General features: G+C 42.4%; 1 protein-coding gene across 1 annotated transcript; it reads left to right on the top strand.

Moving 5' to 3' along the window:
* Positions 1 to 8,690: 8,690 nt before the first annotated feature.
* Mc5r (melanocortin 5 receptor) lies at positions 8,691 to 10,511 on the top strand. Its single transcript, XM_070028672.1, has 2 exons — positions 8,691 to 8,773; positions 8,916 to 10,511. The coding sequence occupies exon 2, from the start codon at positions 8,961 to 8,963 to the stop codon at positions 9,936 to 9,938; it is 978 nt and encodes a 325-aa protein (XP_069884773.1). The 5' UTR covers positions 8,691 to 8,773; positions 8,916 to 8,960; the 3' UTR covers positions 9,939 to 10,511.
* Positions 10,512 to 16,210: the final 5,699 nt, after the last annotated feature.

Genomic DNA, 16,210 nt, shown 5'->3' with positions numbered 1-16,210 from the left:
ATGCAGTAAAACCCAGCAATTCTAGAGATTTTTGTTTCTTTTTTGCTGCTTTTGTTTTCTTTTATGTCTTTAGGACTGTAAGGGGAGGCACAAAAATGGACAAAAGGTCAACAAATACAGCAATGATACTCACTGGACATGTTGAAATTGAACTGTACTCCTTGTGAGTGGAGATGGAAGGGAAAAACTGGGAGAGAGTGAGGGAAGGAGTGAAATTGTCCAAAAAGAAATGTACTCTTTACCTGACATATGTAATATAACTCCTCTATATATCACCTTTATAATAACACTAAAAGTTCTTTTTTAAAAGAATCAGTTTAGACTGGTCCAGACAAAAAGCAAGATCCTATCTCAATGATAATCAGAATAAAAATGGCTGAAGATGTGAAAAAAAAGATACTATAGTTAAGGTTGCAAGTGTAAGAAAATCATGTATCAAGTTAATTTAATTGATACAATGAATATATTAACTAAAGCAACTGAAAGATCCAGAAAATGTCAGGTGTGGAGAAAGACTGGACTCTGTGGGTCAGTACTCTACCAGTTCCTGTCCTTGGGACATAGTCTTTCACAAGGTTGCTTGGTACAACCTAACCTGGTGGTCTCAAGCGGGAAAACTTGGTGGCTGGCAGCAGTGATGGCCACATTAGGCTTTTAGTTATGTTAAGTGGGAGAGATAGTGCAGCAAAGTAGGAGCTTCTACCAAAGAAAGATCTGATCACTTCCCAGAGATTCCTAAAAATGTCTGCTTTCATGTCTTTTGTTTGAATGAGACATGTGGCCATCTTTGAAGTAATCCTAGGGCTAAAGGACTGTGAAGGTCACACTGCACCCCTCTGTGTGGGAGTGCTGGTGGTTACTGGGAGACTTAGGGGTTCACTTTGCCCAGCATCAGCTCATGGGCTATGGAGGGAGAATTTCTTACAGACAGAATCTGGGTTGGCTGAGCAGAAGGGTTCTCATGACAGGTTGAAAGGATGATGATTCCAGAATTAGGTGAGGACCTGGATTCTAGAGAATGAGTAGAAGTTTAATGGACGAAGACAAAGGAGAAAATGGAGGAATTTGGGGGGGGGTAGAAAGAACATCATGTGGACTAGTGGTGCAGCACATGCCCTCCACCCCTGCACACGTACTGCTTCCTCCCAACCTCCAGCACCACAAACAAAAATAGAGTAACTTCATGTTTTTGTGGGATTTTTTAGTTATCCTGAGATGAACTCAGGGTCTGGACACTGTCCCTGAGCTTTTTAGCTCATGGCTAGCACTCTAGCACTTGAGCCATAGTTACACTTCCACCTTTTCGCTGGTTAGTTGGAAATACGAGTTTCACAAACTTTCCTCCAGGCCTGGCCTTTTTTTCTAATAAGATTTGATTGTGAAAATCCTGTGCAGAGGGGTTACAGTTACATGAAAAGGTAATAGGTACATTTCTTATCAAGCATTGTTACATCCTCCTTTGTTTTTCCCCTACCATCCCTTCCCTCCTACCTCCACAACTACACTCCCCCCACCCCCGGCCTAAATTATAAAGTTCGTTTTTCAACACAGTGTCTTTACCATCTCATTGTTACAGTGGCTCAACCTGTATCCCTATTTAAACATTTTGTTTTTTCCCTTCTCCTCCCCAAATTATACCAATATCAAATAAAGTGAAAACAGGGGTTATACCATAGAGGAGGAACATACAAAGCAACAAAAAAATTACTTGGTACCTTATAAATACATTAGGGACAATAGCAAAGAAGAAAAAACTACTTGTGTCCCTATCTTGGGGTTCATTTTACTTAACATCATCTTTTCTGGTCATATGTACATAGCTTTTGACCTTTTCTACTTGTCCCAGACATATACTAGTTGTTGAAAATAAGGGAAACTATGGGACCTATGTTTCTTCGGGCCTGGCTTACTTCACTTAATATAATTTAAAGCTAGATCCTTATATATCACCCTGCACCAGAATCAACTACAAATGGATCAAAGACCTTGGAATCAAAGCAGACACCCTGAAAACATTACAGGACGGAATAGCAGAAACCTTAGGTCTCCTTGGCACAGGCCGAAATTTTCTTTTTTTTAATTTTTTTTTTTTGGGGTCCAGTCCTGGGGCCTGAACTCTGGGCCTGGGTGCTGTCCCTTAGCTCTTCAGCTCAAGGCTAGCACTCTACCACTTGAGCCACAGCACCACTTCTGGCTTTTTTGTTTTTGCTTATGTGGTGCTGAGGAATCGAACCCAGGGCTTCAGGCATGCAAGGCAAGCACTCTACCACTGAGCTACCTTCCCAGCCCCGAAATTTTCTTAATAGAGACCCAGAAACACAACAAATCAAAGAAAGGTTGGACAAAAGGGATTGCATAAAGCTGCAGAGCTTCTGCATGGCAAAGGACATAGCTAGCAAGATCAATAGAAAGCCCATGGATTGGGAGAAGATCTTCATAGCCATACAACAGACAAGGGTCTCATATCTAAAATATACTTGGAACTCAAAAAGTTAAATCCCCCAACAACAAATCCTCAAAGAAACAACTGCCCAATAAATAAGTGGGCTAAAGACTTACAGAGAAACTTCTCTGAAGAGGAAATAAGAATGGCCAATAGACACATGAAGAAATGCTCAACCTCTCTAGCCATAAAGGAAATGCAAATCAAAACAACATTGAAATTCCACCTCACCCCAGTTAGAATGGCTATCATCAAGAGCTCTGATAACAATAGATGCTGGAGGGGATGTGGCCAGAGTGGTGGGAGTGTAAACTTGTTCAACCACTTTGGAAAGCAGTATGGAGGTTCCTCAAAAGACTCCACAAAGAGCTCCCCTATGACCCAGCAAGCCCACTTTTGGGCATTTACCCTAATGATCACAAACAAGACCACACTAAAGCTACCAGCACAACTATGTTTATTGAAGCATTATTTACCATGGCTAAGATATGGAAGCAACCCAGATGCCCCTCAGTAGATGAATGGATCAAGAAAATGTGGTATATATACACAATAGAATTCTATGCCTCCATCAGAAAGAATGACATTGCCCCATTTGTTAGGAAATGAAAAGACCAGACCTGGCCTTTGAACCACTATCCTCAGATCTCAGCCCTCTAAGTAGCTAGGATTACAGGCATGAGTCATGGTGCTCAGCAACTTCATGTTATTAAAAAAAAAAAAACGAACAGTTTTATTGGGAAGCTTAATGTAATAACTAGTATAGAAGAACCTTCTTAAATAAAAGTTTGGTTAAGTTTGCAGGTTAACCACCACCATGGATTCCTCCTCCTCTTCTTTCTGAGTCTTGAACCTGGATATTGTTGCTGAGCTTTTTTGCTCAAGGCTATCATTCTAACACTTGAGCCGCAGCTTCATTTATGGCCTTTTGGTGATTAATTGGATGAAAGAGCGTCATAGAGTTTCCTGTCTGGACAGGCTTTGAACTGTGACCCTCAAATCTAGCCTCCTGAGTAGCTAGGATTATAAGCATAACACCTGTCCTGATGGCTAATTTTCTAAAATTTAACTGAACCTTGAGCTAAGAAATCTGCATTTCTCCAGTGAATGATGCAATACTCTTCCAAAGGAACATGTTAAATCCAGTTAGGATTATGTGCTTCTAGAAGGAATGGACTCTATACTCAGTTTTATCTAACAATTCTTGGCTTTATACCAAGCACAAATGATTCTAACTGAATTTCTGTTTGAAGATGAGAGGTGCAAAGGAATTAACAAACAATCCTGCCCAAGGAAGAATTAACACATGTAGCTGGATATGCCATGACATTACAGAGATCATGTCTTTCTGATGGTCAAAACAAAATAGGAAACATAAACAAGAAGAACGATTTGAAAAGGACCCCAAAGCTCACACCAAATCTTCAACCTTTCAGTCCTCTCTCTTTCTTATTGAAGGGAGGAATCCATTCATTAGTGTTGGCATTCTAACAGTCTTACTGCCCAGATGTGCGGGTAACCCTACCTGGCTGACCTATCCAGTCTTGGTTCTCTGATGTGTGTATTGGGGGAGGGAGACTTTGTAATTTTGCTGCTGTTATAAAGGGTCTGGTGGAAGCATGAATTGGACTGTCCCCTGGTCTGGTACAATTCCATTGTGTGTGTGTGTGTGTGTGTGTGTGTGTGTGTGTTTGTGTGTGTGTGCATCACATTTTCTTGATCCATTCATCTACTGAGGGGCATCTGGGTTGCTTCCATATCTTAGCTATCGTAAATAATGCTGCAATAAACATCGTTGTACTGGTAGCTTTAGTATGGCCTTGTTTGTGATCATTTGAGTAAATGCCCAAAGGTTGGATTGCTGGGTCATAGGGGAGCTCTATGTGGAGTCTTTTGAGGAACCTCCATACTGCTTTTCAAAGTGGTTGAACAAGTTTACACTCCCACCAACAATGCAGTAGGGTTCACTTCTGGCACATCCCCTCCAGCATCTGCTGTTATTAGAGTTCTTGATTATAGCCATTCTAACTGGGGTGAGGTGGAATTTCAATGTTGTTTTTGTTTGCATTTCTTTTATGGCTAGAGAGGTTGAGCATTTCTTCATGTGTCTATTGGCCATTCTTATTTCCTCTTCAGAGAAGTTTCTCTGTAAACCTTTAGCCCACTTATTTATTGGGCAGTTGTTTCTTTGAGGATTTGTTGCTGGCGGATTTAGTTTTTTGCGTTCCAAGTATATTTTAGATATGAGACCCTTGTCTGTTATATGGTTAGTGAAGATCTTCTCCCAATCCGTGGGCTTTCTATTGATCTTGCTAGCTATGTCCTTTGCTGTGCAGAAGCTCTGCAGCTTTATGCAATCCCATTTGTCCAACCTTTCTTTGATTTGTTGTGTTTCTGGGTCTCTATTAAGAAAATTTCGGCCTGTGCCAAGGAGACCTAAGGTTTCTCCTATTCTGTCCTGTAATGTTTTCAGGGTGTCTGCTTTGACTCCAAGTTTTTTGATCCATTTGTAGTTGATTCTGGTTCAGGGTGATATATAAGGATCTGGATTTAGTTTTCTGCAGGTGTTTAACCATTTTTTGCCGGCACCATTTACTAAAGAGGCTGTCTTTCTTCCATTCTATTTTTTTTTTTTAGCTCCCTTATTGAAGATTAGTTGGCTATAGCTCTGTGGGTTCATTTCTGTGTTTTCAATTCTATTCCATTGGTCCTGAGGTCTGTTCTTGTGCCAGTACCAGGCTGTTTTGATTACTATGGCTTTGTAGTAGAAAGAGAAATTTGGTATTGATATTCCTCCAGCACTGTTCTTTCTGTTAAGGATCATTTCTGCTTTTCGGGGTCTCTTATTGTTCCATATGAATTTTTGGACTGCCTCTTCTATTTCCTTGACGAATGAGGTTGGAATATTGATAGGTATCGCACTAAATTTGTAGATAGCCTTGGGAAGTATTGCCACTTTCTTGACATTGATCCTTCTGATCCAGGAGCATGGGAGCTTTTTCCACTTTATATTTTGATTTCCTTTTTCAGGTTTTTATAGTTGTCATCATAGAGGTCCTTCACTTCTTTGGTTAAGTGAATTCCTAGGTATTTTGTTTTTTGTGGGGCTAGCTCAGTATTTCGCATCTGCAGTATGACTTAGTCCCCTTGGCCAGCAATGACACTTCCTAATATTGCTGATGTTGTGAATGATGGCCATAGAGACATGTTACCCACACCTCCTTCAAGGGTGCCTTGCTGCAGCTTCAAGGTCGGCTGCAGCCTTCTTGAGCTATTGACTCACTCAGGATCAGCCTTGGCCACATCTTTCGAGAGCTCACCCTTTCCCAGAGGTGCTTATTGCAGGTGATGGAGCCAGGTGTAAAGTCTGCCTAATAGCTCTGCTTCTTTCTCTTCTGGCTCATGGCACTTCCATCTGAGGTACTGAGTCCAGGGTCCCCCCCCCCCACCTCAGCAGTCAGTACACAGTGAATGCTCACAGTCAGCTTTGCAGTGGTGCTGGTCTGGGGCCTGTTAGATATCACCTGTGGAAGCCCCCATCAATACATCTCCATGGGTTCCTGCATTTGAGCTGAGAGTCATTCCCATGGTCATTGATTAGGGTAGAAACCCAAATCAAGTGCTAGGTTTGTTGCATGGTTGCTGTGGCCTTTCACCAAGAAAGGAGTTTCTCATGTGGAATTTGATGGCGCATAGAACACCATGCTATTAGGTGTATTACATACCATCATTAGGACCCTATTAGGAGGCAGTAAGTTCCCAGTGAACGGGACAGTTAAAGAGCTTGATCTCTGTCTTCTTAGCTCTGTTGACTTCCATCCAGCTACTTTGCTGCAAGACAGAAAATTCCTACTCTACTTAAACTGTTTAGAGTAGAAAAATAATTGAGTTCTCTGCCTAGTCTACTTAACAACATCAGGGTAACCTGAACACAAATTCTGATATAGAATGAAGACAAGAAAGTTGCAGCTTACACCCCAGGAGCGTTTTGAAGGAGTAATGCCCATGCCCATGGCCGCCTGGCCTCATTCCAGAGGTGATGTCATGAGGGGTAGTGTCCCTGGCTAGGCTGCCAGGCTTTGGCAGCCTAGAGCTGTGCCTTCCAGAGCTGGAAACTTGGGTTTGCTACGTGACCTCTCAAGTGTTGATTTCCTAAACAACGGTAATTGTCAGTGTTATTGTAAAATGAAACAAAATGAAGGAAAACTATTCACCCACCGCACCGTATACAGTGAGTGCAGGTTGGGCTCATAAATGAGCTGCCATCTTGCCCAGTGTGGGAGACAGGGTCCACGGAATCCACACAGCTAGCTATTGCTGGACTCTCTGCTCGGGACCCTTTATTGGGAAGCCAGGGTTTTGGGCAGAGCACTGTCTGGTCTTAAAGATGGGAAATTCAGCTGGGTGCTGGTAGCTCACACTTGTAATCCTAACTAGTCAGGAGGCTGAGATCTGAGGATCACGGTTCAAAGCCAACCTGAGCAGGAAAGTTAGGTGAGGCTCCTATCCTTCAGTAAACTACTCAGAAAAAGCTGGAAGTGGCACTGTGGCTTAAGTGGTAGGGCGTTAGCCTTGAGCAAGAGGCTTAGGGGCAGTTCAAGCCCAAGGACCCGCACCCCCTCACCCCTCCAGTCTCCCCCCCCCCCCTACACACACACGGCTTTCTGTCTACCATCCATACCCTCCACGTAAGAAATCTCTTTACAGGTCCCCAGCCTGTGGCTCTCAACTTGGCCAGAGGACCCAGTCAGTGTCTCCTATGGGGACACTTCCAGGGATGTGTGGGGCAGAGACGGCGTCTGGGCGACTCAGCAGCAGAGCGATCTTAATCAGTGCGCTAGAGGAAGACCAAGCCAACACCAAAACAGAAGTATTGGCAAAAGGGAGAGTGAGCTGGAAAACCGACGTAGATGCCCTTTGCAGGGAAGGGCTGACCATACACTGGCCGCAGACCGTTCGTTCCCCGCCCGTGTGGCTCAGAAAGCTGGTACAGCGGCTGGCAGCGCAGGGAGGCCGGGGCTGCGCTGCAGCTCGGGGCCGCTAGGTGGAACCGAACCCCCCCCAAACTGGCCGGCCCACGTCCCGCTGGAGAGAGTGCAGAGTGTGGGAGAGGACGGCGCGGGCCGAGGGGCGGCGACGCGGGGCCGGGGCGGCGCGGTGGCGCAGGCTGCTCCAGCCCCAGAGCGGCGCCGCGCTCCGTGGAGGTCAGGCCAGGCGATGGCCCCGCGCTCCCGGCCGTCGTCCCAGCCCGCGGACCCCGGGAGCCCTGGCTGAGCGCAGCGTTCTGGGAGGGCGTGGGGGCCGCGGTGCAGGACCAGAGCTCCGGTAAATAGCCCCCAACTTTCTATCGCCTAGACCCTAAACCGCCCGGAATCAGTGCAAAAGCACGCCGATCTACGCGCGTGGGGAGAGCAGGGGTGAGGTGGGGATGAGGTGTCAGCTAGCCCATGCAGGGAATCCTTAAAACGGCTGGTTGTAATGTTTGATCCAACGGTAGGACTGATCAGTGCCTCTGAAATAAGGGATAAGCAAATAAATGTTGGCAGGTCGACAAGGTTATCAGTAGTCTGGTTCTCGTGGCTTCACGGTTATCAGTATGAACCATGAGAGTGGTAACAAAAATTCTAACTCCTCACAGGTGATCTCCCTTAGGAGGGCAAAGGGTTTTTTGTTTTGTTTTGTAATCGAATGACAAGGAGTGTCCTCTTGTAGTAGTTCACAAATGCCAATCACTTGCTCATCCTCTGGTTGCGTGGATTGCACGAAACTGTGAATCAATTTCCGTGGAATTTCAAGTAAGGCAGAATTCAGGGAAAATATTTGTTTTGGAGAAAAGACCAGCGTTTCCCTCAACTTTGACATGCAGTATAAACAAGGCATGCGCAGGTATGTATTGAAGACAGTAACTTCAATGCAACTGTGCTCAAGGTAGAGGACCTTGTTAGGTCTGGGTGGTGACTCCACTTTGATGGGTTGGAGCTACCAGGGTGGTGGTGGTGAGAGCAAGTGTCGTAATGCAGAAACTTGTTCTTAAGAGAATATGGGTCTGTAGTAAGAAATCTGAGTTCACTTGAGGAAAGTGAGCAGTAGCTTTAGGAATGTGAAAATCCGGAGAGCTTCTGGCGTTTTATGGGATTTTTTTTTTTTGTAGGTGACGGGACACTTTTGAGAGTAAATGGGGGTGCCAGGACAACAGGCATGCAAAGTAGAACTGTCCTTTTGCACGGAGACTCCACTAAGGTGCACACTGACAGGGAAGAGAAGAGAAGAGCTTAGTGGAAATGAGGTCTTTAGATCAGAGGGCCAGCATTCCAGGGATCCGGAATTGAAGTGAGCCAGGCTTCCATGCTTCTGATACCTGGGCTTTTTTCCTTTCCTTCCTTAGTGTGTGTTTGCTTTTGGCATGCTGTGTTTTGTTTGTTTGTTGTACACACTTAACCTCTTGGGATCATGAAAAAAACCTGTTTTACAGTAACTTTGCTGCTAAGAAGAGGAGACACTTTTCACCCCTCCAGCAATGAATTCTTCATTTCACCTGCATTTCTTGAATCTCAGTCTGAATGCCACCGACGGTAACTTTTCTGAAGTAAACATCAAGAACACGTCTTCGCTCTGTGAAAACATGGGTATTGCTGTGGAGATGTTTCTCACTCTGGGTCTTGTCAGCCTCTTGGAGAACATCTTGGTCATTGGTGCCATCGTGAAGAATAAGAACTTACATTCTCCCATGTACTTCTTTGTGTGCAGCTTAGCTGTGGCCGACATGCTGGTGAGCATGTCCAATGCTTGGGAGACGATCACCATTTATTTGCTAAACAATAAGCACCTGGTAATCGCGGACACTTTTGTGCGTCACATTGACAATGTATTTGACTCCATGATCTGCATTTCTGTGGTGGCCTCTATGTGTAGTTTGCTGGCCATTGCAGTGGATAGGTACATCACCATCTTCTATGCCTTGCGTTATCACCACATCATGACAGCCCGGCGCTCAGGGATGATTATTGCATGCATCTGGACCTTTTGTACAGGCTGTGGCATCATTTTCATCATTTACTATGAATCCACCTATGTTATCGTTTGTCTCATCTCCATGTTCTTTACTATGCTGTTCCTCATGGTGTCCCTGTATATACACATGTTCCTCCTGGCACGGAACCATGTGAAGCGGATAGCAGCTGCTCCCAGGTACACTTCTGTGCGCCAAAGGACCAGCATGAAGGGAGCCATCACCCTTACCATGCTGCTGGGGGTTTTCATCGTGTGCTGGGCTCCCTTCTTCCTCCATCTCATCTTAATGATTTCATGCCCACAGAACATCTATTGCTCTTGCTATATGTCTCACTTCAACATGTACCTCATACTCATCATGTGTAATTCTGTGATTGATCCTTTGATATATGCCTTCCGTAGCCAAGAGATGCGGAAGACCTTTAAAGAGATTATTTGTTGCCATGGCTTCAGAATGATCTGTAGGCTCCCTAGCAGGTATTAAACACAACATTCTGTGGTTCTCAGTTTTTCCTGAGAAGGTCAATAAAGGTACGGCTAGGAGGGTAAGTTAAGATCACTAGGCACACAAATTGCTTTCATGTCTTGTGTTTCTGGTTCAAACCTGTGCTTAATGATGGCCACATATTTGTGGTCTTTGTGTCAAATATGCAATATCTGACAATTTCTAATTGTGCTCTTTTATGCTATGATTCTCCTGTTTGCCCTCCCATTTCTGGGGGTCCCAACCATCCTCCATGCTAATAAATGTGTCCCCAGGAAATATGTAACATCTTGAGAGTGAGTCTAAGCATAAAGAACAGGTTGTTATTGAAAGATATCGACCTACACCAAGTATGATTGGATTCTGTGACAGAAGCTGGTCTATACTTTGCCTAGGAGTTCTGTATGCTCTTTAAGGAAGAATAGATTGCCAGAGTCTTTCCATTGGAAACTTCTTGTTTATTTGTTATGGGTGTCTCTCTTGTTCTGTTTTCCTAAATTTTTGATCTTGTGGCTTGTATTTGTGATTGTCTGAGGATGTACTTTCCCTAATTACACTGCTGTCAAATCAGAGTTTTATACTTACTCAGACATAAAACTTTATATTACAAACTTCGCTTTGTGTGTTGTGAGATGTCTGTGATTCTTTCTCATTGTCTGATTCAGATTCCATCCAGGGTTACCAACTGAGAAGTTTGGAGCACATCTGGGATTCAGGGTACCCTTCCCCTCCTTGATGCAGCACATGCCTATACCCAAGCTATTTTCCCCTTCTTCCACTGGGTCCATTTTGGTGTCTGACACCCTGCCACTTACATACTTTGCAGTTTACCTCAATCTGTCCAATAGCTATCGAAGGTCAGGAAACCAGTGTTACCCACCCAGCCCAATTTCTTCAATCTGGAATGGTGGGGGAAAACTCATATTGGATCCTAACACTGCCATTCTTCGGCTGCGTGGCCATAACCATGCCATTTCAGCTCCACATCTGTGCCGATCTCCCAGAAAGACCAAAGAACTACCTGAGATAATGTGAGAGCCGCTTGTGAATTTGTAAAGGAACACAAGGGTTTTAGTTTCACTTAAAAGAAATGAGCCAGATGTGACAAAACTTAAGGGAGACACAGGGGTGGCTAGAACAGTGATCCGGACACCGGCAGGCCTGCTTCAGCAGAGTAACTGGGTAGCTTCTGGGTACCTAGGCAGTGGTGGAGCCCTCATCTGAAGTTCATGGTCCATTATTTTAGCAGCTTTCTGGTGTTTGTATTTTCTCTTTGGTTTGCACAGCCTCATCTAGACTACTCCCAATGAGGGAAAAAATGTCAATAATGCAGTGGCTTTTCAGGATTATCCAACAATGAGCTATTGGTATAAGAGGGCCCCTTTCTGCTGGAGCCTTTTGGGGCAGAGGAACTTCCTGGGTAGAGTCACATAAATAGCTCTTGGCAAGACTCCTTTTACCTTTGGCAACACAAAATATAGAAACAATGCACAGGAAAGTGCATAGATGCCAAAATCTCCAGGGGGGGGGGGGAAATGACAAATTAGCAGCAGGTTGTTTGCTGCTAAGATTTGAAGGGGAAGCTAGTTGTTTCCCATTCCTTGATGGAAGTTCACATGAGTATCCATAAATGAGATGTAAATACTCTGAGTGTAATTATTACAGGAAATGGCAGCCCAGTGTTCCCATGGGTGTCTCACAGAAATCCAGGCTCTAAAAACATCTCACCTGGTAAACAGTGGGCACTTATTTAATGTTGGTTATTGTTGCTGAACACACTTATGCTGAATAGCCCTGAGTACTAAGGGAGATGGCTATCCTATGGGTAGAACAAAGCTTTACCTTTGTGCTTTACATTGCTTCCCTCTGGGAGCTCAAGTCTAATTCTCTTAGCTCAAGGCTAATTCTCTTCTCTGGGTGCTTCATGACTTGCTACAAGTTCTGACCTTTATAGTAACGTCTTTAAGGAAATACCCAAATGTCGTTTAACCTCTATATTAATGGTACAGAGAGAATCCAGGCTTTTCCCTTTGGAATGAGTACATATCCACCGTGTCTCAGTAAATACCTCTAAATGAGCCAGCCCTTGGCACCAAAAGCAAAGTCTCCGAAACAAAACAAACATCTACATGTCAAATACTGTGTTTGTTAACTTTCTGCCCTCTAGGAAATGTTTGGTGAGATAATGTATGTTTAAAGACATGGTTAATAAAATAGAATGATGCATCAATTAAAATACGCTAATATATATGTATTTATATATAACATATATATGTAATACATGAGTGAAAGGACTGGATGCTCCATTTGAACAGGTTATTAGGATGTGTGATACTCAGAAGTGGGTTGGCTTTTCTTCAGCAGCTATATTGCTGCCCATGAGATGGCCACTTCTCAATTCAAAGTATTACTTATGTAAACAAAATAAAAATTTCACTTGCCTTTACATGTTGCCCAAAAGTCTGTGACTTAGTAAATATGTATGTATCTGGAGGGCAATTTCTTATCATGTGCTTAGCACAAGCTAGAAGTGGTGGTTATCACAGAAACTTTGTTATCTGAGACCTTATGTGACATGGGTTATTTCTAGCATGTTTCAACATAGGTGAAAACATTATCCACAATTCAAGACACTTCTTATAATTAAATGTTAGCTGGTGATCCACAGTCTATATAGTCTATAAAATGAAAGCTAGTAAGGGATATGAGATATATATATATATATATATGATATATATATCATATATATGATTATATATGATATATATATATATCATATATATGATGATGATGATGTTGATGACAGCCCTGGGGCTTGAACTTAGGATCTGGGCACTATCCCTGAACAATTTGTTCAAGGTTAGCACTCTACCACTTGAGCCACAGCTCCGTTTCTGGCCTTTTTTTGTAGTTAATTGAAGCTAGACTTGAATGGACTTTTCTGCCCAGGCTGGTTTTGAACCACAATCCTCAGTTCTCAGCCTTCTGAGTAGCTAGGATTACCAGCATGAGCCATGGTTGCTTGGTTCTCCCAAGCCTTTAATGGCAATTTTCACTGGCAGATGCAGGGATGAGTATCTAAGATTTGGGGTAAAGAGAAAATTTGAAAACTATAGTAAGTATTCTCTCTACTCATAAAAGGACATAAAAGTCTTCTAAAGAAGGGAAATGTATCTGGCCTCTTTCTCCACTGAGTGAATTCTGGAGGAACAGGGGATTATGGAGGCACTTCCTTTCAAGAAAGGGAAGATGAGGATGGACAGCACTGCTTGCAAGTGCTCAGACCATCACGTTGCCAGCAACAATCATGTTGAACCACACAGATATTTACCTTTCCTTAGACTTGTTGGAACTCTTTCGTATTGTCCCTGGGACTTTTCCTGTTTCTTACCTTGATTGGGTATAGAGCAATACTGTCTTTAAAAAAATTAGATCATATAAATGTTCACTTTTTAATTGTGTTATGTAGTTAATAATCTATTTGAAGAAGGAACATGTCTTTATTTTCTCTCAGCATTTGTCAATAGAATGGACCAATGGACCTTGAAATTTACTCCTACTGATTAAGACACTTCAGTCAATTCCAGGGAATTTTATAAATGACAGTAGCTTTTCTCATTGAAGTGAGATTATATCTCACTTGGTTTTGATTTGCATTTCCCTGATAGTTATCAATACTGAACATTTTTCATCTATGTGTTAGACTTGCATTCTTTTAATGCCAGAAAAAGCTTTCCCAAATCCATTATTTCAAGGTTTAATTATTTGTTTTCTGTGCCAGTACTGGGGCTCAAACTCAGGGCCTGGGCACTGTTCCTGAGGTGTTTTTTTTTTTTTTTTTTTGCTTAAGGCTAGTGCCCTATTACTTGAGCCACAGCTCTATTTCCCACTCTTTGGTGGTTAATTGAATATATGAGTCTCACAGACTTTCCTGCCCAGGCTGACTTCAAGTGGTGATGTTTAGATCTCAGCCTCCTGAGTAGCTAGAATTACAGTTATGAGACACTGTGCCTGGCTAAGACTTAATTATTTCTTAAACTTCTGGCTGGTGTTTTAGGGAAATGTACACTAACCATCTCAAACTCAGCCATGCAGAACTGCTCTTTCTGCCTCATCTGTGTTGGCCAAATCTTCTCCAGCATTGCTAACTACAGAGACTTTGGAGGCATCTTGGTCATTTTCCTCCCCATGAGAATCTCTAGAAAGCTATCTAGGAAATCCTATAGGATCCACTTCTGAGATGACTCATGCCCCTAATCCCCTTAGTAACAAAATGGCTTCAGTTTTGTAACCTTTAAATTTGGTTTTAGTGTTAATATGCAGAATACCTCAACCTACCCCCATTCTTCAGAGCTGGCTGAGTAGGGTCATTCCTTCTAGTCAGAAACCTTCTTTAGTGCTTGTCTATTAAGTACCCAAACCTTACTTCAAGCAGCTCCAAAATGATAGCTAATCATCCTTCATGTTAGACTACTCTGAATTTGCAGAATAGTCTTTTGCAGGAAGCAAGTCTACAGATTCATCTAAACTTTTACAAACAATGCAAAATGCCTATTGTTCCATGAGTACATTTTGATATCTATAGTTAACACCTTTTTTCAAGTAGTCCAGAGAGTAGAGCATTTATGACCTCTACAAGAGCATAAGAAACTTTGTGGAAATGACTTCCATCAATTAGGGCAATGCTGTCCTACAGAGCTTTTGATATGACAGAAATAGTCTGCACCTGCTCTGTCCACTACCGAAGCCACTAGCCACATGTAAAAACGAAGTTAGCTATATGGCCAGCTGACTGAGAACTGGGTTTTTAAGTTTAGTTTATAGTTCAATAACCATATGTGGCTAATGACTGCCATATTGTACTACAGAGAGTTAGAATTTGGTTCATTACAGCCAAAAATCCTCAAAGGCAATGACCAACCGAAGAAGAAAGTAGTTTTCACTTATAGAAAAGAAGTCTGGAGGTAGCATTTCAAGGCTAGAATGTAGGTTAGGGTTCCATAAAGAATATGAGCCATTATCATTCTTATAGATAATCTGTTGCCCAAACCCTTTGCCCTAGAGCGGAGTGATACATTGAAATGGGAATGCTCTGGAATGTCCATCATAAATACTTTTCCTCAACTCTGGGAAATTATCTCCTATTGTTTCTTTGGTTTGTATGTTCTTTGTCTCTGTCTCTGTCTCTCTGTTGCTTTCTTTCTATCTCTGTCTCTGTTTTTTCTCTCTGTGATGGATTGAACTCAGGACCTCTTACTTGCCTCTTTTTGCATTGTTTATTTTCAAGGTATAGTCAGTCTTGCTTAGTCTGTGATCTTCTTACTTGTGCTTCCCAGTATTGCTAAGGATGACAGGCATGTGCCATTGTACCCAGAATTGTGCCTTTCTCCATAGCTTGGATGACAGGTGCATGTCACCATGCCTAGCCATTGGTTGGGATAGGATCTCATTAATTATTTTTGCCTGAGTTGGTCTGGAAACATGATCCCTTGTTCTCCATCTAACTGATACAGGTTTGTTTTTCTTTATTTGAGTCTCTTTATGTGGGTTGATCCTGTGTTTCAAGTTTGTTTTTATATTTTCTTCTTGTTCTCTTTTTGTTATGCATTTTGAAAGATTTTTTTCAATTTTGTTTCCTTCAAGCTCCTCTATTGAATTTGTCCAAGCTAGCCTCCAACTCAATGTGTAGCTCCAGCTAGTCTTGGACATATGGTCTTCCTGCCTCAGTCTCTTGAGTTCTGAAATTACAGGTCTGAGCCACTACTATTCTATTAAATTTTTGCCTGGGGTATTATATGTTTAATTTTTTAACAGACAAGGGAGCTTTATTTCCTATGTTAGTGCCATAAAAAACATCTTAACTATGTTCCCTGCATAACATGCTTGTACTTAATTAGTGTAAATTGCCAAATTAGTTAACAAGAGTGACATAAAAATGGTGTAATTTTTATATAGAAATTTTCTTGAAAATTTTCAATGAATATTGCCTCTGTCATGAAGTCAGATGGATTTGAACACTAATGGGATACTGAGGATTATTCAGATTTAGGGGAAAAATGGTGCACTGTTAAAATAGCTAATTTTAGTTAATAAAATGCAGTACTTTCCTAAGCAATAACCTTGATCTTGTGTTTTGCTATTAACTAATAATAGAAAAGGCTTTTGTATTTTCTCATTGAAGAGCTACAGATAGCCTGATCCTTAATTATTTAGAAGCCCTAAGAGCAGCCTCACCCAAAGTTAAGATAAAAATAAAGTATCTAATGCTAGGC

This window comes from Dipodomys merriami, unplaced genomic scaffold (genome assembly GCF_024711535.1).
Source record: "Dipodomys merriami isolate MVZ:Mamm:240054 unplaced genomic scaffold, mDipMer1.0.p SCAF_2, whole genome shotgun sequence".
NCBI lineage: Eukaryota > Metazoa > Chordata > Mammalia > Rodentia > Heteromyidae > Dipodomys > Dipodomys merriami.
The sequence above is the reverse complement of the archived record's forward strand: the minus strand, read 5'-3'. Positions and strand labels throughout refer to the sequence as shown.